General features: G+C 28.6%; 4 protein-coding genes across 7 annotated transcripts; 1 reads left to right on the top strand and 3 right to left on the bottom strand.

Moving 5' to 3' along the window:
* Positions 1-1,976: 1,976 nt before the first annotated feature.
* On the bottom strand, positions 1,977-8,674 carry LOC130672666 (uncharacterized). Of its 2 annotated transcripts, none has more exons than XM_057477334.1 (8): positions 8,363-8,674; positions 8,068-8,209; positions 6,116-6,174; positions 5,588-5,978; positions 5,222-5,483; positions 5,012-5,135; positions 3,596-3,780; positions 1,977-2,852 (listed from the first exon to the last, which is right to left on the bottom strand). In XM_057477334.1, exons 2-8 carry the CDS (start codon positions 8,158-8,160, stop codon positions 2,161-2,163), a joined length of 1,806 nt encoding a protein of 601 aa, XP_057333317.1. In that variant the 5' UTR covers positions 8,161-8,209; positions 8,363-8,674; the 3' UTR covers positions 1,977-2,160. The 2 variants fall into 2 exon arrangements, with proteins under 2 accessions (XP_057333317.1, XP_057333318.1); XM_057477335.1 differs by having other exon boundaries at positions 8,536-8,643.
* Positions 8,675-10,411: 1,737 nt separating this feature from the next.
* LOC130672667 (uncharacterized) lies at positions 10,412-15,248 on the top strand. 3 transcript variants are annotated; one of them, XM_057477337.1, is made up of 6 exons: positions 10,412-10,435; positions 10,856-10,948; positions 12,535-12,678; positions 13,265-13,378; positions 13,473-13,623; positions 14,746-15,248. In XM_057477337.1, the coding sequence occupies exons 2-6, from the start codon at positions 10,928-10,930 to the stop codon at positions 15,168-15,170; spliced, it is 855 nt and encodes a 284-aa protein (XP_057333320.1). In that variant the 5' UTR covers positions 10,412-10,435; positions 10,856-10,927; the 3' UTR covers positions 15,171-15,248. The 3 variants fall into 3 exon arrangements, with proteins under 3 accessions (XP_057333320.1, XP_057333319.1, XP_057333321.1); XM_057477336.1 differs by lacking the exon at positions 10,412-10,435 and having other exon boundaries at positions 10,460-10,948; XM_057477338.1 differs by lacking the exons at positions 10,412-10,435; positions 10,856-10,948 and adding an exon at positions 11,354-11,611.
* A 481-nt stretch (positions 15,249-15,729) lies between these two features.
* LOC130672665 (transcriptional protein SWT1) lies at positions 15,730-20,170 on the bottom strand. Its single transcript, XM_057477333.1, has 4 exons — positions 19,881-20,170; positions 19,662-19,812; positions 17,465-18,691; positions 15,730-17,389 (listed from the first exon to the last, which is right to left on the bottom strand). The coding sequence occupies exons 2-4, from the start codon at positions 19,797-19,799 to the stop codon at positions 15,824-15,826; spliced, it is 2,931 nt and encodes a 976-aa protein (XP_057333316.1). The 5' UTR covers positions 19,800-19,812; positions 19,881-20,170; the 3' UTR covers positions 15,730-15,823.
* A 1,338-nt stretch (positions 20,171-21,508) lies between these two features.
* LOC130673329 (cleavage and polyadenylation specificity factor subunit 5) lies at positions 21,509-26,221 on the bottom strand. Its single transcript, XM_057478302.1, has 6 exons — positions 26,020-26,221; positions 24,296-24,496; positions 23,351-23,414; positions 22,583-22,748; positions 21,801-21,915; positions 21,509-21,732 (listed from the first exon to the last, which is right to left on the bottom strand). The coding sequence occupies exons 1-6, from the start codon at positions 26,136-26,138 to the stop codon at positions 21,711-21,713; spliced, it is 687 nt and encodes a 228-aa protein (XP_057334285.1). The 5' UTR covers positions 26,139-26,221; the 3' UTR covers positions 21,509-21,710.
* Positions 26,222-26,298: the final 77 nt, after the last annotated feature.

Here is a 26,298-nt window from a genome sequence, read left to right as displayed (position 1 = left end):
GAATTATTGGAGTTTTAAGTCTGAATAGTTTTAGAGATTTAAGAGTCGGAGGAACTTATGAGACTTTTGGTGTTAGATAGAGAAGTGCCAGCTTACTTTGATAAAATTAATCCTTTAGGATAGCATGTTATTTGCATTTGCGTTGCCAGAATAAGACAAAAACAATGTATATAGAAGGATATATATGTATAGATATAGATATATAAAAAGAGAGAGAGAGGAGTAAGACGGCGCTGGGGAAGATTGAGTTAAGAATTGAGGATAAAGTGGTCGTGTTATCTTGTTTAAATATCTTAATCTTTGACCTAAAAGCCACTCGGATTGTAGAAACGTTAAGTTTGTAAGACAAATCAACCCTCTAAATAAGATCATGATCCACCTTCAATGGATTAGTGACGAGGAAAAGAGGGATAATTAACTTAATGGAATTTTATATTTTATAGAGGCTGCTAAATTTTTTACCTACAAGTTTTTTAAATTAGAAATTTATTTGATTTTTCAAATTCTCTGGTTTTATTTTAGTTTTGAAGAAATTTTTTTCAATAACAAAATTACTGGTAGAAAGTGAGGAAAATAATTTAAAAATATGTCATATTTTTTACGATATAAAAAAAGTCGGGAAGGTCGGCCACTCCAAGATTTTTAATAAAAACTCCGAGTCTGCACTAACGGAATTATGACCTGATACTAAAAAAAAATGTTTTTCACTAAAAATGATGCTGGCCATTATTTTCCATCTTCCTTGTATCTAATTTAAAAAATAGAAGTCAAAATTAAAAATTTTTCAAAGGTATAAAAAAATATTTTTCTTAGATTTTTTTCTAGGATCTAAATTTATACACTGTAAAAAGAGCGGTGTTAAAAATGGAAAGCGGGGTAACCGGTGTAAAAACGGGGTAATACCGGTGTAAAAGCGGGGTAACCGGTGTAAAAGCGGAGTAATACCGGTGTAAAAGTGGGGTAACCGGTGTAAAAGCGGGGTAACCGGTGTAAAAGCGGAGTAATACCGGTGTAAAAGTGGGGTAACCGGTGTAAAAGCGGGGTAACCGGTGTAAAAGCGGAGTAATACCGGTGTAAAAGTGGGGTAACCGGTGTAAAAGTGGGGTAACCGGTGTAAAAGCGGGGTAACCGGTGTAAAAGCGGAGTAATACCGGTGTAAAAGCAGGGTAAACTGCGTCCGCTTGGAGCATTAACTTTAAAGATTATAAATCACAAAAAATGTCAGTTCTTTATGAAAATTAATAAAAAATATCATTTATTAACAAGTATAGTGATCGAGTAAGTAAAAATGTTCACAAAGTAAAATATTTTAACACCGGTAAAGAATATTTACACCGGCAGCTGTGTTATTTTAACACCGGAGAATTTTTTTTAACATTGATACAGAATATTTACACCAACGGCGGTATTATTTTTACACCGCTTTCGGTGTTGAAATTTAACACCGCCGATTTTAACACCTACACCGCTTGGACTTACCCCGGTGATTTTTTACAGTGTAAGAATATCTGGTGTGAAATATTTACTGTCTTTAATTGGAGGGAAAATAAAATGTATATTTTTGTATTAGCTATTTATAGAATCGGTCGAAAGAGAGAACATAAAGACAAAAAGGTAAAATCACCCTCAATGTGAATCGACTCTATATCCCACAGCCTATCTAAATAGTAGACTCCATAAATTCCTTTGGTGAATGCGCGAGCTTTAGTTATCCCTCTACCCCTTTACCCCAGCACATCGTTGTACTTGTAGCCCCATCCCCGAGTCCTTACACTACACCACTAGGCCCCGATGTGACTATGCACGATTTTATATACTCATGCTCATGCAATACGGCAAAACCTGGCAATTTATCTTAACGCCTCGTTAAATGAGAAAATTACAGAAATTTTCGGAGAACTTGGATTTTATTTCATAGCCAATTTTTTTTTTTCATTTATTTGGTTTATCCCCTGCCAAAATTAAAATAAGCCATCAAAATAATAATATATATATATAGTCATCTTTATTTTATACATCCGTTAATTTTTATCATAATTTATTAACAATTAATTATACATTCTATATATAAATATTAATATAAGTTAATTATTGCAGTGCATAATAAAGGCACCTGTCGTACACTGATTACTCAATAGTTTTATTTAATTTGCCAAAAATTTAAATGAGTCTGTCTTCGAGATAAAAATCGTAAGTCGGCGAGTCATCGGACTCAGATTTTATTTTTTTTCTTCTTTTTCTTCTCGGCGGAGCTGGAATACTCGTTAAACCTACAGTTTGTATTCGGTTTGGTTTTTTCGGTGTATCAGTAATCAATTGCGGGGAATTTGAATTACTGATTAAATCCGAGTCATTTAATTCTTTTACCTCGTCAGTGTCAATACTTTTAATCGAATGTAAAACAGTTTTTCCACTCGGCAATTCCGATTCCAAGGAAATAAATTTTGAATTTTTTTCCAGTAAATCTGAAAGCGTTATCTCGAACTCACTCAAACTAGGAGTCATTGAATTTATATTATTTTCTTTATCGTAATCACAATCATTTTCATCGATAGATAATTTTGTTATATTTTTTTTAAGCTCGGGACTGCGTGGCGGAGTTTTTATTTCATTCGTGACTGCCTCCAATTCTTCTCTTATTTTAGTTATTTCATTTTTTACAACTTCTTTATTGTTATCATCAAATAGATTTATCTCATCAGCGTCTTCCATCAACGCACTGGGTAGGGATTCTTCGGATATCGATTTAGTGACAAAGTTTTCTACCGATCCTGACATTATGTCTAATGATCCGTTATCATCTGACTGTACTCTTCTTAATATTAATTTAGGCCGAAATTCACTTTGATGATCTGAATAAATAATTTTATAAATTTATTATTATTTTTTTTTTTTAAAACAATTCACAGTCAAAAATTAGCGGAGTGAATGCAGAGTAAATTCGGAGTAAATGCACTGATAAAAAAAGTCGACGTGATTCAAGAAAAAAAATCTTGAACCAAGAATAGCATTTTGAAGAAAATGATTTTCTTGAGTCAAGAGAAAATTCTTGAGTTAAGAAATTATTTATGGTTTGAGTAAATTTCTCTTGGTTCAAGAATTTCTTCTCTTGACTCAAGAAAATTATTTTCTTCAAAATGGTATTCTGGTTACCTGACTGTTGATCCTTGCGACGATTATTTCTCAGATGATTGATTCGCGCGACAATTTATACGCCGACATCTAGCTTACATATATTCTTGGTTTAAGATTTTTTCTCTTGAATCAAGTCAACTTTTTTATCAGTGTAAGGATCGAATGATTACTTATTTATTTAATTCCCTTGGTGTGAAATTCACTTTGAAGTGAAGTTTTATTTAATATCGAAAATCCGGTTCGGAGTTGAATTACCTCCTAAAGGGAGTTTACTTTAATATTAAAACTCCGAATCAGAGTGAATGTAGATTTAAATAAAATCCAGATCACTCCGAAATCACTCGGCTAAAAATACAAACTCCTTATTTACTCCTTATGCAAATTGGATTTTTTTAAACTCTGGAGCTCCGAGTGATTCACTCCGAATTCACACCCAATTTTTTACAGAGTAATTACTTACCATTTTTAATACTTCCATTATTTAAAAAAGGATGAGACCGTGAGGTTGTTATTTCATTTGGTGAAAACAAATAATTTATATCTCGTTGTTTGAATTTATCAAAATCACTTGTCAAAGAATTGTAGTCACGTTGATTTTCTATTTTTTTTTCATGTGAAAAATGTTCCGGGTATTTATTTACATTTCTACAATAAATATTTGTATTTTTTTTTTAATTTAATTAAATACTTTTTTTCATTTTTGTGAAATTTATCCATTCCCAGTCAATATTTAAATTATATATTTATCCAGCTTTTTGCAACCGAGTAAATTAAAAATTTTTTACAAACAGAATCCATATTTGTCATACATTTAAAAAATTTAGTTCATAAATAAATTTACTGATAAAAAAACAAAAAAAAAGTAAAACATAATTTTTAAAAAATTACTGAGTACCGGCATCGAAACCACTGACCTCATGCTTACAGAGCAATTGCTTCCATATATCACGTACATCATTTTAAATTGAATGTAATTACACTAACGATGTAAACCATGAAGGTAATTGTATTTAAATCGCATCTACACAGTTACCGTAATATCTCATTACCAAAATTAAAAGTGACGGAAAATTAATTACCGTGGATTTGAATCGATCTCACAAAAACTTTCAATTTATCACTATTATACGGAGAGAAATTTATGGTAACAATTACAATATATTATGGGAATGGTTCCCATAATGCATGGTAACCGTTTTTTTTTTAAATGTTGATTATAGGAACGGCACCCATATATATTATAGTTATCATCATTATTATAATATTATAGTAATCAATACCGTCATTCTGTCACACCCGATATGGGAATTGTTATCCTGATTAAACAACTGAATTCGATCGAATTAAACTGAATTAAATTTTTAATTCAGATAAATTCTGTGAATTCGGTACCTAAAATGAATCTTAAAAATGAATTCTGTCTAATTCGGCAGGAAAACCAGAATTTTTCCAAATTAAAACGAATTTAAATAATTCTATTCGGTTTAATTCTGATTAATTCGAAAATAATTCTCCACTTTCTGGGTCTGAATCCGAATTAAACTAAATTAAAACGAATTTGAAATTTTTAAATCGGTTTTATTCTGTTTAATTCAATTTCAAATTTTCAATTCAGTTGAATTCTGTTTTGCAGAATTCGAAAGAATATAACAGAATTAAAATTTTTAATTCGGTCGAATTCAGTTGTTTAATCAGGGTACCGTAATGATGGGAATTGTTCCTATACTTATGGGAACTTTTACCAGAAAATATGGGCCTATATCCCATAATTCCAAGTAATCATTACCATTACGGCATGGGATGATATTTCATAAACGTACTAGGAACGGTTACCATAAATTTCTCTCCGTGTACTAAAATTAATAAATCAATTAACCTGTAAGAATATGACCCACTTCCCTTAGTCGGATGGCTCAAAAATTTTCGATTATCTGTATCACAGTTACTCTGCATTATTGGAATCCTACTCGACGGTTTCTGCTCGCTGGATAATTTTCGTCCTTAAAATAAATTAAAATTAACAATTGAGCAATAAATGAATTTATTACGATAAAATTAATTCAGCCAATTAAATTGATTAATTTACCTGATGAGTTTTGATATTTACAAGAGTTAAAACTCTCAAGAGATTTATTTTCATTCTGTTTAACTTGATCTTTACAACTTTCAACATTTGAAAGTTTTGATAATTTAAATTCATCATAATTAGGCAAACTGCTGGTACTTGTATTATTAACTCGTGAAGTATTATTAATTTCAGATAACTTATTTTGATGACTAGATAGTCCTTCTGCAGATTTCCACCCCGAAACAACTTTGCTGGGAATTATTTTTCCTGTACCGTTTACCTAAAAAAGTAAATTAAAAAACATAAATTAATTTAATATCCGTAGCTCTATAAATATATATATCAACAATAATAACAATAGTAATACTTTAATAGATATTATACCTTGTGTTCATAAAATTCTCTTCGTTTTCCTTCAACATCTTTCTTACTTTTAACAATATTATTACGACTTGCGCGTTCATTAATCTTTAACGCCGGTAATGATCTTATTTTTTTACGTCTTTTTGTTCTGGGCGGCGGAACTGGGGGTGTTTTATTATTACTCGTACTCCTTAATTGATAAAACGACATGTCTAGAGAACGCTCTGTATTATTAAAAGGATCGGGATCTGGATTAGGATTTGGATTAGGATAATTTGTTACGGGAGTATTGGATACTTCTAGATTTACGTCTACCCAATCACTCGGTTGGAATGGACGATCTACGGAACTGATACTTCGGCTTCTTAATAATTCTTTCGTCGAAGGTGATCCTGCGTAACCAATTTCCGAACTAGAAAATTATAAAAATATATTTTTCAAATTTAACCAAAATTTTAGACTCAAAAAAACTAGAGTGATTCTTTTGCCGATGGAATAGAGATGGTACTTGAAATTGGGACTATGATGTAAAAAAAAAAAATAAATTACCTAGACACGCGTTGAGTCGCGCCGTTAAGTGATCCTTCATCTTTAAATCTCGGATAAATCTGCAAGTAAAATAATAAAAAATAATTAATCACAATATTAATACACTGTAAGAAATTTGAAGAGTGAACACTAGAGTGCTTCAAAAAAAAAACTTTAATTTTTTTCGCTCTTACCCCATAAAACTTAGTGGATGTAAAAATTTATTTTTTTATTCAAAGTGTAATTACTCGTAAGCTGCTCAATATTTTTCAAATTTATATATAGATCTTCAAAGTTTATTTCTCAAGCTTTCCAAAACCCTATGACAAGTCATAATTATCTCCAATTGAAGCTAGCAAAAAAAAAAAATCGAAAATTAACAATTTCATTTTGAAATACAAAATCGATACTTTTCAGATAGCTTTAATTGACATTTGAATAATGGTAATTATGACTTGTCATAGGGTTTTGGAAAGCTTGAGGACTCAATTTTAAAGGTCTATGTATAAATTTGAAAAATATTGATCAGCGTACGAGTAATTACACTTTAAATGAAAAAATAAATTTTTACATGTTAATCAGATGGGAAATTAAAATTAAAATAGCGACCTCTTAGAGTTGAGCCAGGGAGCCTATTTTTTGGAAGGATTTTTTCCTCGGCTACTAACGTTTTATGGGGTAAGAGCGAAAAAAATTAGTTTTTTTTTTGAAGCACCTTAGTGAACACGAATTAAATTTGGAGCGAATGTGGAGCCGATTAAATTCCCTTGGAGTAAAATTTACTTCGAAGGGAAGTTGATTCTAATATTGAAACTCCGGTCCAGAGTGAAATTAACTTCTAACAGGAGTTAAAACCCCGAATCGAAGTAAATGCGGAGTAATTTTTTTTTTACTCCGAAACTCTGAGTGACGGAGTGAATTTATATTTAAATAAAATCCGTAATCACTCCTGATTTGTTATAGTGGATAAAAGTATCAATGACATAAATTGAATATAAAAAATAAAAATATTTTATAATGCATTTGAATGACAATATCTTATTCAAGATCATGAAATAACATACATTCGTAAGTATTTACTAAATATTCAATGAATAAACAGTGTAGCATTCAATTAATTTCAAGAGCTCTAGATATTGCGCAGAGAATGACGTTACGCTAGATAAATTCACATGCACTAGTGAAGCATGTGTTTCTCTAAAACGTGCATATGGCATCATGTTTTGTTGCATAATATCTCACATTTCGTGTAATGTGTAATTCAGAGAGTGCACTAAAAAAATTAACAACTACACACATGTACGCATTTATTATCATTCATATTTGTTTTTAATATTTACAATTATCATCACCTACATTACGCGTCAATTAATGTTAATTATAATTATTACACTTACATTCATCAACAGTATTTAAAATTAATAAAATTTCCTTTCGCGATAAATATTTTATTTGACTATTTTAAGTAAAAAAAATTTACCGCGACATCGAAAACTAAGAAATATTGCAATAGAAAAAAATTTATTATGTAATCCAGTGTCACGATTAAATGTAAAAAAAAAATATTCTGGAAATTAGTATTTGCTGCACATTACATGACTTTATTTTCTGTTATTTTCATTTCAATCAAACTAACTAACGGAACTTGTTATCCCCTCTTCTTATATTTTATTACCATACTGCACATTTATTTACGTTTTATTTTAAATTCATTTTTTAATATTTTTATTCTCAATAACTTAAATAAAATTAATAATAATAATAATAATAATAATAATAATAATAATAACAATAATAATAATAATAATAATAATAATAATAATAATAATAATAATAATAAATTTTATTATGATTATTATTACCATTAATTGTTAATAATACATATGAATTAAAACATCAAACCAATAATTTTATTGTTATTATTATTTCTATTGTAGTGTACAATTATAATAATTATAATAATTAATACTTACTCGTTGTGCGCAACGTAAAAAAACTCGGTCTAATGGAGATTTATTAGAATCCTGTTCCTTCCAATTTTTATTTTTACACCACACTTGTCCCATTTTATATTTTTTTACTTAATTAATTAAACTAAATCTTAATTATCAATATCTAAAATAAAATCACAATTAATAAAAATCTAATTTATTTTTACCTCCAAAATTAAATAAAAATAATCAATAGAAAAATTTTATTTTTCTGATTAAAAAAAATAAAATTTTATTATTAAAAAAATTTGAAATAAAGTAAATATATATAGGTCACATTGGATCACATTTCCGAGAACTGCTGGTACCAAAGTATCAAACAGTTATTACACGATATAGTAGGGCACCATTCTCCGGGTAAAGTTTATAAGTGTGCTAATGGTATCAAATACTAGTATCCATAAAGCGACAAGTTTTTTAATAAGTTGTGCGTGATAAGTAATAACGAACAATTCTTGCGATGTATCTCGTAGCAGGATAAGAGTGATAAATATATAAATAATAAACAAAATAAAATAAATAAATATATAAGAGAGATACTGAATACAGAACGTTAAAGTATCGTGGTATGAGAGATACTGTTGGTATTGTAAAGAAGGGCTTTCTATCTGCTAAACCAGTCTCTCTTGCCCCACCTTTGCATGCCGGTTTCTGCTGTCTCACTCCGATCATAATTATTTTTTACTTTTTAATAAACAAATAAGCTCGTGCTTTCAAATAAAAACCCAATAGGACAATACCCTTTTTTTAAAATCAACAATTGATTTTATTATTATTATTATTCAAATGAATTATTATTAATTGTTAGGATTTTTACTGAATGTAAACAAACATAAAGTTGGCAGATAATAGCCGGGTCTGATGTCATCTTTTACCATTGAGTGATTAATTCAAAATGATGGTTTTTAAAATTTTTTTACATTATATTTAAATAATCCCACTCTGGTGACTTCAACCTACGTCCTAGATATATCTAGTGTATTACTTTCGCAACATACTTAAGACAACTTCCAAATATGTTCAGATTGTCAGACATTGAAATGGAAGGTAGAGAGAAGCAAAACAGGATTCTGAAATCCAAATATATATGATATAACTTTGAGAAATCTTCAAGATAGTTGGATAAATAAATTAAATATTTTCCCAAGTTTGTTTTCTTTAGCAACGGAGTTAATAATAAAACTTTGGAATGTAAATTAAATGCTACTTCTTGACAGTGACAGTAATTTCACATGTGCGGAGTCAAATTTTATGGAGTTTACTCGAATGCGTAATTAGTCGTAGGTCAGTAATAAAAAAAATTTGATTTGACTCCGTAGCGGAGTTAAAACGAATTATTTTAACTCCACTTCCGGTGGTGGATAAAGATATTTTTTATATGCAATAGACGAAATTATTTTTAAATTTTAAAATTTCGGTTTTGATGTGGAGTCAATTTTTTGACTCCAATTTCTGGAGTTAATTTTTTTCAAAAAAATGTTGAGTGACGTAACAATTGAATTGCAAAGGGGCAAAATGAACAGTCTATACTTTTTTATAAAAATTAACTCCAGTATAAGTTTGCGATAACAATAAAATTTTAACTCCGGTCAGAAAAATTTTAAATAAAATTCATATTTAATAAAAATTCACTCAATTAAAAATTTCGTTAACTAAAACACACCTCAAAAATCCGGAGTTAACTTTACTCCAAATTTTATTTCCACTCCTCCCACTCCATTCATAAAATGACCGCATAGATAAATTTTCAAATCTCAAAATTTTCAAAATTTAATCCCAGTAAAACGAATTTAAACTCCAAAAATTTCCACTGACCGCATCTTTTTATTAAAAAATAAATAAAATTTCTTAACTCGCATGCCTAAAAATATAAATAAAACTACATAAAATTTATCAAGGTTGCATAAATAAAATATTTATTCACATGTAATTCATATACATAAATATTTGTATTTATTATCCCATATACACTCGTATAAAATTATTGCCATAACTCCCACGCGCATACTCAATATTTTTACTTTCATCACAAAAACTTTATTTTCCGCAACTCAAATAAAACCAAATTAAATTAATTGCAGTAATTTAAACTCCATCAAAAAATTCAATTAATAACAATAGCGCACAAACAACTTAATTAATTAAATTCCCCACAATTACAAAGTAATAAAATGAGCTCGATAATCGACTGAGTTCGATAATAATACAACGATGACAAATACCCAGGGTATATTTTTAATTCGTCTTAGTAGAGGATGCCAAGTATAAAAATCAAAGTGTTGTGCGGTTGTATAAACCAACATACGTCGTACGAATAAACTATCTGTTGACTTACACTTGGTTACCACATGTGAGTCGGTGATTGGAGATGCTTACTCACAATTACTCATACACTTCAGAATATTTAGTCGTGTACAGCTCACATAGCTTACATATCATTATATTAGCGTGTCTTTAAAATAAAAACCCAGCTCATCTACATCATATATATCTATTATATATATATATCTATATATATTATATCAAATTCAAACGAAAAGAAAAGCTCAGTAATAAAAACTCCTGAGCGTTTCCTATCACGCTCAAATAAAACTACGCGGTCAATTATCGTCCAATCACCGTCAGCTACTTAACGTGTTAACTCTTAATCTATTCTTTAATTACTCGCTACACTCTGCCTTTCATTTCCTATCATATTATATCGTGTAGACTTTGTTATTATTTATGATAATAAACAAACTTTCACACTTAAAATTTTTTTTATTATCAGTTATAGTTCTAGCAACACAATACAGTGGTTCGTTAATAAATAAAGTTGATTAAAAAAAATATATAAATTAATATGAAGGACATAAAATTGCAGGTGAGTAAATATATCTATCTATGATTACTTAATTAGATAATTAAACACTGGGTATTTTATTTTAATTACAAATTATATAAACAAGTTAATTTTATATGATCCTGAAGTTAGCAGACAATTGAAATTTTTTGATTTTTTTTTCAACAAAAAAATTACAAAAAAATAAAAAATAAAAATATGCACATGTAGAAAATTTCAAAAACTACAGGTGCAATTTTTTCTAATTTGTTTTTTTGAAATTTACCGCCTAAAGAAAATTAAAAAATTATTAGACGTCGGCTGACTTCAGTATCATAATTTTATTTTGAGCAAATAAATTTATTGCAGTACATTTAACATTTAGTGTGAGATAATAATTATTTATCTGATGACTTTAAACTTTAAAGGTCGGGTCACTTCACTTAATCTTCGAGATTTTAAATTGTGTTTGTGATATTTTATCTGGGGATTTTTTAAACGGTTAATTAATTGATATAAACGGTTTAGTGTTATATGAATAATATATAAATAGAATTGGAGTAAATTTTCAATTTAACTCACCAGCGGAATGAGGAAATCCTATTTTATTCCGCTCATTCATTGCTATACGTTTTAGTTTATTTAAATCTTTATGATTCTCGTCTCACCTGTTCGTTTATCCCACGCTATTGACTAATTTTTAATGTAATGCAGCCTTTGTTTTTAAAAAAAAAATTATTGTAATTATTATTGCTATTGTTGTTATTAAAATCCTTGAGTATCAATGTCGTTATTGTATGAATAATTTTAAATTATTGCTTCTGAATTTAAATTTGAATTTTAAAAAAAAATTATGATTTGAAATTTTAATGAATAAGTAAAATTTTAAAATCCAAAATGAAAAAAAATGGAATTATTTTATAATAAATTTTAAATTATTGCTTCTGAATTTAAATTTGAATTTTAAAAAAATTATGATTTGAAATTTTAATGAATAAGTAAAATATTTAAAATAATTTAAAATATTTTAATGAATAAGTAAAAATTTTAAAATCCAAAATGAAAAAAATGCAATTATTTTATAATAAATTTTAAATTATTGCTTCTGAATTTAAATTTGAATTTTTAAAAAAATTATGGTTTGAAATTTTAATGAATAAGTAAAATATTTAAAATAATTTAAAATATTTTAATAAATAAGTAAAATTTTAAAATCCAAAATGAAAAAAAAATGCAATTATTTTATAATAAATTTTAAATTATTGCTTCTGAATTTAAATTTGAATTTTTAAAAAAATTATGATTTGAAATTTTAATGAATAAGTAAAATATTTAAAATAATTTAAAACATTTTAATGAATAAGTAAAATTTTAAAATCCAAAATAAAAAAAAAATGCAATTATTTTATAATAAATTTTAAATTATTGCTTCTGAATTTAAATTTGAATTTTAAAAAAAATTATGATTTGAAATTTTAATGAATAAGTAAAATATTAAAAATATTTTAATGAATAAGTAAAATTTTTAAATCCAAAATGAAAAAAAAAATGCAATTATTTTATTATAATTAAAAATAATAATAATTGTTTACTTAATTAATGTTTATATTTTTAAAAATTAAATTTAGCTTGAGAAAGATGGATACGTTGTCCTTGAAGATTTTTTATCTGCTGAAGAAGCCGATGAATTAAAAGCATGCGGCGAAGACTTTACAAATAATTTACCTCCGGAAAATATGAGGAAAATATTTAATACCATCGAACTTCAACAGGTATTTTATATTAGCAATATAGGGTACAAGTACCATTTGTGGTCACTGCTCCATTTTTGGACTTAATACTTTATTTTAATTAACGAAAAAGTGTAAAATAAAATTTGCATTTTAGAAGCGGGATAACAGTATCTGAATAAACTTAAAAAATAAATTATGTTATTGCATATTTTACAAAATATTTTATTTTAATTTTTCAAGTGTCCAGAACTGGCTCTAAAATCACTACCTCTATCCTAAATAATTTATACTAAGGTAAAAGACCCAGTACCCGACCAGGGAACTAGTACTCGATCACTTCATGTATTTGTATGGATATATTTAGTAAAATTTAGTAAATACAGATATATAAATACATGAGTGATCGGGTACTAGTTCCTTAATCGGGTACTGGGTCTCTTACCTCATAGATTTTAATTATAAAATTGTATTTAAAAAATTTGTTTGAATTTATACTAGCGAGATAAAATTGTCTGTTTGTCATCAAATGTAAATATTTTGGCACAATTTTGTATTTACATCAGATTCAAATTTACTCAATAATTATTTTTATGATTTAATTATAATTATAATTAATTTATTTTAGAATAAAGATGAATATTTTATGGACAGTGCTCACAAAATAAGTTATTTTTTTGAATCCGAATCATTAGAAGACAACGGAAAATTAAAAGTACATCCAAGAGTATCTTTAAATAAGGTAACAATTTTTTTTTTATTTATAAAATTCATTTTATTTCCCGCCTTTTTCATATTTTAATTACCTCAATACTACAATACATATGTATGTATAGGTAGGACATGCACTTCATTGGCTTAATCCAACTTTTAAAAAAGTAACATTTGATGAAAGAATAAAGGAAGCGGCATTTCAATTAAATTTCCAAGAGCCTGCGGTATGCCAGTCAATGTACTTATATAAGAACCCTGGCTTAGGATCAGAAGGTATAGAAAATCCTAATTAAACTTAAATTATTATCACCAGGGTACAGAAGTTTGTGCTTAACAATAAGAATAAAAGAAAAGAATTCGCCCAAATTTCTTTATATCAAAATTACGATCGCGAGCAAATTCACGTAAATTAAATTAAAAGATATGTTCAAATTTCGAATGGCATAAAAGAATGTTGACATTGAGGTTGTGAAAAAAACGTGTTACTAATTACCTTCCTAATTATCTTGCTGATTGTCTTATTGACATATTTTTTTCACAACCTTAATTTCGACGGCTTTAAGGCCATTCTCAAATAGTGCCCCCCCCCCACTTTTTAAAAATATTCAATGACTTTCAATTGTAATGACTGCATTAAAATTTTGATAATTAATTTAAAAAAAGTTTAAGCATTAATTGAGAAAAGGGTAACGCAGTTACAATTTCGACGAGACATGGATTTTAAAAAAAATTATTTACAGTTGATATCAATTAGGAGTTAAACAAAATTTGTTAAATAAATTTCTGTAAAATCTTCATGTCAATATTATAATTTGGAATGTCAAATTTTTTTAATAAATTTCGTTTAACTCCTTATTGATTTTAACTGGAGTTATTTTTTTAAAAATCTATATTTATGCGAAATTGTAACTGCGTTGTACTTTTTTCAAATAATGCTTCAATTTTTTTTAAATTAATTAATAAAATTTTGATACTGTTATGACAGTTCAAGGTCATTGAATATTTCAAAAAGTGGGGCTCTGTCGGAGAATGCCCTTAATGATACTCGACATTTGAATATATCTTTTAAAAATTTCTTTGAGAAATTTGCGCTAATTTTTTTTCTTTCATTCTTACCCTCGCAGATTCGAATCAGGGTGGAAACACCGTGGAAGTGTAAACACCGTGGATCCACCGTGGGTTTGTTCCATTTCACCACCGGTGTATCCACTGTGATTACGCGGTGTATCCGCTGTAATTCTACGGTGGCTTTGTGCTATTTCACCACCGTGGTAAAATGGAACAAACCCACCGTGTTTCCACCGTGATTCAAATCTGCGAGGGTATTGTTGAGCACAACTTCCGTACCCTGATCATCACTAATTAATTATAAATAAATATTTTTTCTAACAAAAGTGATAGTTCATCAAGACGCGACATACATTTACGTAGAGCCAATGAAACTAGTAGGCTTCTGGATAGCTCTGGACAATGCGACCCTGGAAAACGGGTGCCTGTGGGTCGCCCCGGGTTCCCACAAGAGCGGAGTCCATCGGCGATACATCAGAAATAAAGATTACCCCGAATCATCAAAAGAGATCTTGATATACGACCGCGGAGCCCCTTGTTACCCGGCCAGCAACTTCCGCGCAGTCCCAGTACGCAAAGGATCTTGTATTCTTCTTGACGGGCTGGTCGTCCACTACTCGAAAGCCAACAAAAGCGATAAATCACGACACGCGTACACTTTTCATGTTATCGAAACAAAACAAACCGTTTATTCAAAAGATAACTGGCTACAACCCCCAGCAGAAGGTTTTCCGCTTCTTTATAAAAATTAATTTACGTGTTAATGCATTTATTGTTAATTATAATTATTATTGTTTGTCAAATAAATAAAAGTTATTGATTATTGTTACTGTTGATATTTATTTCGCACAAGGCTGTACAAAAAAATATATATTTTACTTTACAAAATAATTTTATTATTTATGTAAAAACTTTTTTATATATTTATTAGTATCATTATTCAATAGTTAATATAAAAGTTAATAAATATATATATACTTTTTTTTCTTATATTATTTATGGTACTGAAGAAATATGAGATTTGGTAATTATTTTAATTCGTATTTATTTTCGGGCATAAAAAATAATCTGAGATTTGAATTTTTTTTTTTAAATTCTACTTGTCAGAGTCGATGAAAAAAATTATTTTATTTTTTACACAAATATAATAACATAAATTCCAAAGTTTTGTTGTGATATTTATCAGAGTAATTTCGCTCGTTTTTTAAATTTAAACCCGATAAAATTTAAATATTTTTTCTGGCCATAAAACTTTGAGTTTTAGTTCCACCAAAAAAATCTTTGAAAAATTAACCCTCATATTTTTTTCAAGACTGATACTAAAAAATTTTCTCTATCAACCTGAAAATTAACGATATTTTTTACGACCAAAAATTAATATCCACAAATAATTACCATAAAAAAATTATGAAGACTTGAAAGTGGCCATTCTACAAAAATGGCTACTCAGCTCTTGTAACTGTCCCAGTCCGAGTCTCAAAGATTTTTCCCTGCGTTTCAAACAGCAGTAAACATCCAGCGGAGACAACTTCTGGTTGCCAAAAGCTTCTGGAGTAAAAGTCGTTAATACTTGATGCAGTGCTCGTACAGAAGAATGATTAATATCCAGCTCATCAATTTCATCGAGCGCAGTGCTCAAGATTTGCAGTAACCTGTTCAAATTGCCAGCAACTTCAGGTCTCATTTTTTTAATGTCATCAACAATAGACGGCGAGTCGATTTTTTTATACGGAAACGTGCACATCATGCCCATAATTTGTGCAGCGGTACCGCACAAGTCACGCGCATGTGCGTAGACATTTTCAAAATAACTGAACGCCAATGCAGCTTTTGCTTCGTGTTCCTCTTCACGTCTGGGATCATTATCACAATTAACTTCATTATTATTCCGGTAAATTAATTTCACACTGTCTCTGTACTTCTGCTTCAACTCTTCAATTGTTCCAGTGACATTACCAATAATATTCGGGTACTTTTCCGCTTTCAAACATCCCACGAGGTCGTAAAAAAGTTTAATAACCTGCTCGACATCCTTCAGCTGGCAACGGTACCGCAGACCAGAAATAGCTTGTAACAGATCTTTGATAATAAATTCCCCTTGTCTAGAAAAGGATTCACTGACCGCGGCGATCCAGTGCTTGGTGGCGCACCTCAATACGGTTATAATTGTCCAAGGGGGTCGCAAAATTGCATGACGTTCCCAGTTATCGCCAAACAAGTTCTTCAATTCTTTGGTGACGATCACAGACAGGAATGACGTCAACGCTGTGTTTACATCCTGTAACATTTCTTCGGCGATCAAAAATTCAGCTCTCGATTCTCTCCCGTTGTCTAGCTCTCCGCTGTCTTTCAGACTGTCTGTAAGACTGAGACGTTCTTTAATTTCACTCTCTTTCAAATAATCTATTTTCTCAAGCGGATCATTTTTGCCGATGAAAATCACGTTGTTAATCATCGCTTTGTTGCAGAGATTTTTGTCGTACGTCAATAAAACGACATGATGACCCGCGGTTTTTATTTGCAAGCAAGTTTGCAATATTTCGTCATCAGGACACTCCAGCTCGAACTTCTGTCTGTTGGCCAAAACATCCGCGAAGGTTTGGCCCAGAATCCGCGGGTGCTTTTCAGCGAAATGATTGTTGAGGAACTGGATCGCTTGTCGCGCTTTGGTCTTGAGACTCGCGGGTCGCGAGTTTGATTTGTCGTCTTTTATGAAGTCCAGCTCCCGTATTACTGTCCAGGGGACGATGATTATAGGACGGTGGTAAAATTTGAATACCGCATCGCGCGCTTCCTCGATTGCTTGGAGATTTGATAGAAAGACATTTGTGTCCACTACAATGTACAGCTTACGCAAACTATCGCTTGTTTCTCGTAGCGTTACATTGTCAGTCAGATCTAATCCGTTTTTGGTCATCTCTATCATTTGAACATCGTCTCCAGTTGGTAATTGTGATCTGACATTTTGAATCTATAAATAATATTTAAAAAAATTATAAATTATCCGGCTCTACAACTACAATTTAATTATCAATAAACTAATTACCTCAAAGACTATTTTTTCTTCTTCACTGGGCTCCCAATCCATTTCTTCATAAAACTCTTCATGACTAAAAGACTTTAGAACCGTAGAATTATTAAATCTTTTATCGGTAGAATCGTCTGAAGGCAGACTAAATAATCTCTTGTCACAAGCACGCTGGGTTTTAAGGCTGCTACACAAAGCTTTCATCCGATCCTCGGCATTTTTATAAACAGTAGGCGAATCTTCTGAATCTGTTGTAGAACTAGTGTCACTTTTAACCCTTTGAATCCGAGGAATTTTGATATTATTATTGATACAACCGCTAGTAGAAGGCGGACTGATAGATTTTATCAAAAAATGAGCTTCGTTTTTTCTATCCGGATCTTCCGAATCCGTAACTAGAATTCTTTTAGCAGAAACACCTGGAGGCGCTTCCAGAGTTTTCAGTTGTTTCAATTTCGTCTCAATAATTGTTTTACTTGGCCTTTTTCTCGGAGACGTTGGAAAAGAGGAAATACTTCTGCTAGCTCTGGTTCGTGGACTGCAGACATTACCTGGTTTCGATGATTTAGAATCACCAGGCGGAGATGTAGATGGAGATGCAGATGTAGAAGCAATCACGGACGTGGACATAGACGTTGATGACGTAACAGTGCTGTCACTCATGGATTTATTTCGTATCGCAGATAAACGGGTGGATTGTGATTTTTTAGAATTAATTTTAGCCACAGACTTTGATTTTTTATCAGCAGCAGCTGGCAATGATCTACGCGCCAGCATTTTTTGTTTTAAAATTTTCATTTGTGGTGTCATTACTTTCTCTGCTTCATCTTCATCCTTACTCTTATTATTATCCTTATCATTATCATTAAATGCTGAAGCTTTGCTAGCTTTCACTGGTGATTTATCAACTTTATCCACTTTGTCATCTTTTTTTTCGCCCGGCGAACTCTTCAACGTTGAACTTTTTAAAGCTCTGGGTTTTTTAATCCCACTGCCTTTAGCAGCTTGTCTTTGCAGCATTTTTTCTCTCAACGCTTTCATCTGCGGAGTATCACTAGATGATTCTTGCTTATCGTTATTTTTTTTCTTACCCTCAGAACCTCTTGCTGTTGATAATTTTCTCTTGGCTACGAGTTTCGGTCTTCTTTCAACATCTGGCTCTGGTGTGAATGGTCTGTAGCGCACTTTGTCGTTGTCTTCAGTCATTGTTTTTTTGCGTTTCTTGCTCACATTTTTTCGCGGGCTCTACAATAATAAAATCAACAGCTTACTTTTAATTCAAAATTCGGGTTTGATGTCAATAAATTAATCAGTATCGATAATTAAAAATTAATGATTTGAAACTAAGATTAAATATTCCTTCAAGTATCAATTCGTTCTAGTTCGTAACTATTCGTTAGTTTTAAATTCTTATACAATTTTAGTAATTATGATTAATTTTTAGAATAATTTCTGTTTCCATCAAAAGAAATCTGATTTTTTTTTTTCAAGAGACATAATTTTAAAAAATATCAAATTAAATTAATTAGTCATTTTGATGAACTTGAATGTAGCAGACATCAGACAAATTTAAAATTATTAATAAACAAAGTAAATAATTTAAAAAATAAAATTTTGAAGAAATGCACATTTAAAAAATTTTGAAATTAATAAGTGTATTTTTTCTAAATATTATTTTTTAAATTATTTACTTTGTTTATTAATAATTTTAAATTAGTCTGATGTCTGCTACATTTACATGAGTGTGAATGTAGCAGACATCAAATTTAAAATTATTGATAAAAAGAGTAAATAATTAATAAAGTAAAATTTTTCAAAAATGCGCTTTAAAAAAAATTTGAAATTAATGTGCGTTTTTTAAAAATATTATTTTTTATAATTACTATTTTTTTAATTATTTATAATTTTAAATTTGTCGTCTGCTAAATTCACACTCATTCATTTTGAAGTCTAATTAAAATAAAAATAAATTCAAAAAAGTTAATAATCGTGTACTGATTTATCATTTCCGGTCCAATGATAAAAATACCCGTGATTAAAAATATTATCTCTACTTTTTATCCTAAAACAAAAATATTTACACATAAAAATATGAATATTCATTAATAATTATCTCTATTTTTTATATTTTATCAATTATTTAAATGAATAATAAAAAAATTTGTCAAAACTTAAGATTAATAATTTAATTACTATAAATATCAATAATCAGTACCTGGGCTGATAAATTATCAGAGCCATCAGGAAATTCCCATGTAGACTTATTGGTAGCAGTATTAAAAAAATAATTACGAGTGGGATCTGTTGTTGATGTAACCAGAATCCAATCTTTTGGAAGATTATTCTTAGCCATGATTTAAAATTATCTGTTAAAATAATCCATCTTAGTTACAATAATTATTATTCCATTAAACTAATTTACTTTTCTACTTACGTCCACTAAATTACTATTCATCCAATGAGTCATACATTATTTTCTAATATGCAAATATACGAAAATTTATAACTATTTCTTCTGACACCTCGTATTGATAATCACTAATATTTGTAATGTTGATAAAAAATGTTTACTTTTATTAATTATGACTTAGCAGTCATTCAAATTTAAAACCTTTTAATTTTATTTTTTTTCCAAACAAAGTTTTAGGTTAAATTTTGTCAACATGGTCAATGATACCCTGAAGTTAACTCTTTCGTATAAAACCTTGGACTAAAAATATATAATATTGCATCGCACTATATATATACTTACACATATTATACATATTATTTAAATACAGTCGAATCCCGTTATAAGTCCGCCTACAGGGCTATAGGGGAATATGATTCCAAGAATTCTTTTACCCCCACTTCTGCTCAGCATTTGAACGCAGTAACTGACACTTCCCCTACTTTGCAAGTGTGTGAGTGTGTACATGATTATTTTGGTAGTCATAGAGGGGGAATGTCTTCTGAGAAATACAAGACGGCGGACTTATAACGCGACTAGACTGTATACACATGCACATTTTCAATATCAATGGACAAGTAAAATGTCAAAGTCCTAATTATTGGCAGTATAAATTTATTTACAATTAATGAGTGTCAATGTAGCAGACATCAAACGAATTTACAATTTATTAATATGATACTGCAGTTAGCCGACGTCCAATAATTTTTGGATTTTTTTTTAAACAATAAATTATTTTAAAAAAATTGCACCTATAGTTTATTAAATTTTCTACATGCGCATATTTTTAATTTAATTTTTTTTTTTTTAAATTAAGTCGTTGAAACAAAAATTCGAAAATTTTTAATGGTCTGCTAACTTATGGATCATTTTAATGAGTGTGAATGTAGCAGACATCAGACAAATTTAAAATTATAAATAAATAGAGTAAATAATTAAAAAAATCATGGTTATAAAAAATGCACTTACTAATTTAAAAATTTTTAAAAAATTTTATTTTATTAATTATTTACTCTATTTATTTATAATTTTAAATTTGTCTTATGTCTGCTTCATTCACGCACTCTCATTTTATTAAGTATTTACTCTTTAAAATTACTAATAAATAGAGTAAATAATTAATAAAATTAAATTTTAAAAAATGCACTTATTAATTTCAAATTTTTTTAAATGCGCATTTTTTTAAATTTAATTTTATTAATTATTAACTCTATTTATCGATAATTTTAAATTTGTCTGGTCTGCTACATCCACTCATAAAATTAAATATAATTTTATTATACATATTAATACTAATAATTAAAATATTTTCAATACATAATCGTATTTGAAGCTCCGACTAATTAAATCAATTACTTTTAATGATAATACATTAAATTTTGCAGTAAATATTAAGCATTTTAAATGTTGAGTCAATATACCAATTATTGACTTGACATATAATGGGATCTTTTATCTGACATATGAATAATTAATTAAAAGTATCAATAAATAAATTTTAAAAAATGTTTATTTTGTTTTATGGTACAAAAAAAATGATTTAGTTGACCACATAAATAAATAAGGATGCTTAAAATTTATAAGAATGTCATAATGTACAAAAAACAGAGATCATTAGTATAATTATAATAATTATTTATTATTATCTTGTCAATTATCATTCGTATCTTCATCACATCCATACATATACACATACATTTTTAAAGATATTCTTATTACTAAAAAGTAATCCTCTTGCACAAATATTTTTATTTTTATTTCAATTTTATGATTTATTTATTAAATTTAACTTTTAATCCCAGGAATATCTGCCACTCACATGTAAATAAAATTAAATCTGAAACAAGATAATTTATTAGTAAATTCATTATTAATTTAAAATTGAAAATTTGTAGTTTTTTTTACCTGCAAAGTGATTGAGGCAATGAAGAAATAATTGGTCCGTATCCTTGTGAGTTGTCATACAATTCGAATAATGGCGCAGCGACGAGTTTGTAATTTTTAGGAACAGCAAAAAGAGCTGAAATAAATTAAGTTGCCATTGGTCGTTACGATATTAATTATCTACTTGTTAAAAAAAAAAATTAGTTTCATAAAAGTTGATAAGTTAACTTCCAAATTTTAGACAAATCTAAATTTTCAAGTGATCATTTTTGGAACTTGAAAAAAAATTTCCAATCTCCTGATCTCGTTCTTGAAATATTTTGATAAGAGTCGAAAAACGTTCATTAGTTTTTTTTTACGTTCTCCAAACCAGCAAAGTTCTTAAATCGAGTTGAAAAATTTTGAAAAAATGTCTAAAAAATACGCAGTTAAAATTTTTTTTAAGTTCCAAAAATAATCAACTCAGAATTGAATTTGAAAATTGACTCCTATGAAAAATTTTTTCTCACAGATGTTAATAATAAATTATTATATTATATTATATAATTTACGTTATATATATCACATATATTATCACTCTATTGTTTATATTAGACATAGAGTGTGATATTTCTGTAATAATGTTGGCTGAAGCCTTATAATAATTTTTTTTTGTTTGGAATTTTGTTTTACGAAATTCTAAAAATTATTTTTTGTTTTTTTGTATTGAAATTTTTACGTCTGTTACCAGACTGTAATTACATTAGATTTGTATTTTAAGACTATTATGTTGGGCTATAAATAAATAAATTATAAATTAATACCTTTCTCTTGAAGCTGTACCAAAAATAATCTTTTATGTTCTTTTGGTTTAGTTATATGAGGCGGGACATAAGGATACTGAGGAGGTTCAAAATTAGGTCTCCACCAGTTACCAATAGTGTCTTCAATCACCCATTCTTGTTTAACGCCGTCCTGACGACCCAAAGTCTGTAAAAATTAAATAAAACCATTAAACTTTTATTAATAACAAATTCAATCGATAGATCAACAATTTTAAACGCCGAAGCTCACACTAAATTTTACAGTCTTCTTTTTTAATTCAAAACTTAGAACACAGTTTCTTATTTCTATTCTAAATCCGCGTACATTCTCAGTATTTAAAATTTAAAATACATCAAGAATTCAATTCAATTTAATAAAACATATTTTCAAATTTCTGTCCAACGGAAAGTGTGTTCTCAGCATATGCAATTATAATTACAATTAACAAATTTTACTACAGTAAAAACATAAGAACAAAGTGATCGCCGGACATGCAGCATGTAGAAATACAACAATCAGTTGTTTGATTGACCAAAAATAATTAATGACAATCAGTAGTAAATAGTAGAATATAAATAATAAACAAAATATAAATAATGAAGCTAATCAGCTACATGCCCAGTTACATTGATTGTACAAAATATATTTATTATCATAGATAATAATAATAGTAGTAGTGGATTTATGTATAAATTACAAAACTTATAGCTAAATCTTAACCACCCTTGATACGGGGTAGCAAAGGGTGCCACGATGTTAGCTGTTACCTCAGTCAGGAGCCGTTTTAGGCCCTCTACCTCATCTTCACCAGCATTTAATTCTCCGCCCGGTCTGAAAGTAACAAAAATAATAATTAATATTAAACATTTATTATTTAAAATAATAATTACAGTTTCGTAATTTATATCAAGTGCAAAAAAATATTTTTTACGACTAAAAATATATGAACTGTATAAAGTAGAAGTAGCATTTATGGCGACAATCAAAATTTTTGACATTTAATACTTTATTTTAATTGAGTTTTTTACAAATAAATTTATTAAAATTTTTCAAGTGGCCAAAAATGGCTCCTCGGCAGTGTTACAATTCTACTCAACATCTCTACTCAAGGGAAGCAGCTACAACTCTAATCACTCACAATTTTACTCAACCTCAACTCTACTCACGGTTTTTTTTACTCAGGTTTAATTCTACTCAGTTATATTTTTACTCAGCTTCAACTAGACTCAGCAACAAGTTTACTCACGTATTTTAGCCTATCGACAAAATAGTAATTCTTTGTAAGTAGAGTTGTAGCTGAGTAGAATTGAACCTGAGAAAAAAAAAACTGAGTAGAGTTAAGGCTGAGTAAAGATGATCCCGAAGTTAGCAGATGATTAAAAATTTTTGGATTTCTTTTACAACAAATCAATCAGAAAAAACACAAAAATAAAAATTTGCACATGTAGAGAATTTAAAAAACTACAGGTGCAATTTTTTCAAAATTTTTTTTTCTTATAATTTACTGCCTAAAATAAAATCCAAAAATTATTAGACGTCTGCTAGATTCAATATCATGAGTAAAGTTGTGAGTGACTAGAGTTGTAGCTGCTTCCTATGAGTAGAGATGTTGTGAGTAGAAGTGAACTGCCGGCACCTCTACCCTAGTTGTCCGTAAAAAATTTCAATTTTTTATTACATTACGCAGTAAAATAATTATTTTAAAAACTTACAATTTGAAAAATGTCGTGCCAAGTTGGAGCAAAAGTACATGAGGCAATCCATGCTCGTGCACCAGCAGAACGCCTTCAACACTTCGTCGCATTCCGATTTTATCAAACTCATCTCGCATACGCTGAAATCTCGCTGGCACAGACGGGTCTTTCTCAAACAGCGGCTCTTTTGTTCCAAATGTATAGTTTGTCAAAGGATATCTATGATAAACGAGTTTTATACACATTGTTAACAATCTTCTTTTCTTTTTACAAATAACATAATAACTATATAAATTAAATATATATACACGGCTTGCACCCTGCAACCACTTCAATCTCCGGTCTATTTTCTCAACCGCCAATTATAAAACAATAGCCAACTTTTTAATATACTTTTGATCATCAAATTTTCATATTTCATATTACAATTATCGAATTACATTTTTCTCCAGTTTTATAAACAAATTTATCAATATTTCGTCAAATAAATATTAAAAAAAAAAACATTCGTTATTTTTTAAGATAAATGTTAACAGTTATAATTTATAATTCATTTAATAAATACAGAGATCATATTTATTTAATAATTATTAACATCGTTAATTATTTTTATATAAATTTCACTCAATTACTTGATTTTACCTCAAGTATTTATTTATTTTTCAAATGTTTAGGGTTGCCATTAGTCCTGGTTTTTTCTTTACACATTCAGCTTCTAATTATTTATTAATTAAAAAAACATTCAAATTTAATTACTCAACTTTATTATTATCAAAAATAATATTTTTCCCAATTAATACATCAGTTGTATTCATATAAAAATTTAATTACCGTTTAAATAATAAAAGTTACAATTCTTCGAATCAATGAAAAAAATTTGCTAGTAATTTTAAATAAAAAAAAATTAAAAGAAAATATTACAATTTTTTTTTCATTTATCACAACCCAAGTGGCCGAAGTAAACATTCGCCTTCATATTGACTGATAACAAAATAATAAATTTTTTGAATTATAAAATATCCACCCCAGCCGCATGGGAATATTTAAACTTTTAAATTTTCCGCTTTTATTTTATTTTTCAAAATGTCCGGGTTTTAAAAATACAAAGTTGGCAACCCTATTTACATACAGTTGTATTGTTATTATTTATCATAATAATCTCACACAAATCAATATTACAGATAAAAAAAAATACTTTTACATTTTTCGTATACATTTTCAATAAACAAATTTAATATTCAGCATGCAATTAATTTTTTTTTTATACATGCTGCGACTTATGAAACAATAAAAAGAAATATATGTACAGTTACAATAAACATAAATAAATAATATATTTATATATATATTTCTATTATTATTATTATTATTATTATTATTATTATTATTATTATTATTGTTATTAATAATAATTTAATATCGACATTTTTAAACAACGGAAACAAGTGACAGTTCGAACTTGTTTGGCAACAAAAAATAAATAACAATTGTTTGTTATGATAAATATTAAATTAAAAGTAAATAACTGATTTATGAATTAAACAACGTGATAGCAAAATATTAAGTAATTATTTAAATGACAAAGATTAAGTACATAGAGGTGTACATTTTTAAATAGTACTTAGTAAAGTACGGGCGTCATAGACGCGTGACAAAGTAACGCAACGAGGCACGAGTTACAAAATTTAAATATAATAAATAAATAGTTTGTTTTGTTTTTTTTTGCACACAGTATTACTTACAAATTAACAGTCCTATTAATAGTTACTGATTGATTTTGCACGGGTTTTCCTTCGAATGAACTATTACTTGCTCGTCGTGGCCAGCCACTTCCTTTAACTTGGGTAGTCGCCATGGCCATTTTTAATATTTTATGATCTGATGTGATCCACTCTGGCTCTGGGTCAGTTCCAACTGCTTACTGCTTTAACTTCTGGCCTGGGATCTGGCTGATGCATTCCCGGCACCGGTTTTTACACAAAATATACCAAAGTCTAATTACTTAGTAGATGGCACCACGT

The sequence above is a fragment of the Microplitis mediator genome, chromosome 8, assembly GCF_029852145.1.
Source record: "Microplitis mediator isolate UGA2020A chromosome 8, iyMicMedi2.1, whole genome shotgun sequence".
Classification (NCBI taxonomy): Eukaryota; Metazoa; Arthropoda; class Insecta; order Hymenoptera; family Braconidae; genus Microplitis; species Microplitis mediator.
The sequence above is the reverse complement of the archived record's forward strand: the minus strand, read 5'-3'. Positions and strand labels throughout refer to the sequence as shown.

What these genes read in the sequence shown, in the direction of transcription:
- LOC130673329 (XM_057478302.1), bottom strand. Translation starts at nt 26,138, where the DNA reads ATGGCCATGGCGACTACCCAAGTTAAAGGAAGTGGCTGGCCACGACGA. An exon ending in TAAAACGGCTCCTGACTGAG is followed by an intron (nt 22,749 to 23,350) that starts GTAACAGCTAAC and finishes TAATTTTTACAG; the next exon opens with ACTTTGGGTCGTCAGGACGG. An exon ending in TTGCCTCAATCACTTTGCAG is followed by an intron (nt 21,733 to 21,800) that starts GTAAAAAAAACT and finishes ATCTTGTTTCAG; the next exon opens with ATTTAATTTTATTTACATGT.
- LOC130672665 (XM_057477333.1), bottom strand. Translation starts at nt 19,799, where the DNA reads ATGGCTAAGAATAATCTTCCAAAAGATTGGATTCTGGTTACATCAACA. An exon ending in CTGATAATTTATCAGCCCAG is followed by an intron (nt 18,692 to 19,661) that starts GTACTGATTATT and finishes TTATTATTGTAG; the next exon opens with AGCCCGCGAAAAAATGTGAG. An exon ending in AAGAAAAAATAGTCTTTGAG is followed by an intron (nt 17,390 to 17,464) that starts GTAATTAGTTTA and finishes TATTATTTATAG; the next exon opens with ATTCAAAATGTCAGATCACA.
- LOC130672667 (XM_057477337.1), top strand. Translation starts at nt 10,928, where the DNA reads ATGAAGGACATAAAATTGCAG. An exon ending in TGAAGGACATAAAATTGCAG is followed by an intron (nt 10,949 to 12,534) that starts GTGAGTAAATAT and finishes AATTAAATTTAG; the next exon opens with CTTGAGAAAGATGGATACGT. An exon ending in CAAGAGTATCTTTAAATAAG is followed by an intron (nt 13,379 to 13,472) that starts GTAACAATTTTT and finishes ATGTATGTATAG; the next exon opens with GTAGGACATGCACTTCATTG.
- LOC130672666 (XM_057477334.1), bottom strand. Translation starts at nt 8,160, where the DNA reads ATGGGACAAGTGTGGTGTAAAAATAAAAATTGGAAGGAACAGGATTCT. An exon ending in AGTGGGTCATATTCTTACAG is followed by an intron (nt 3,781 to 5,011) that starts GTTAATTGATTT and finishes TATTTATTGTAG; the next exon opens with AAATGTAAATAAATACCCGG. An exon ending in TAATGGAAGTATTAAAAATG is followed by an intron (nt 2,853 to 3,595) that starts GTAAGTAATTAC and finishes TTATTTATTCAG; the next exon opens with ATCATCAAAGTGAATTTCGG.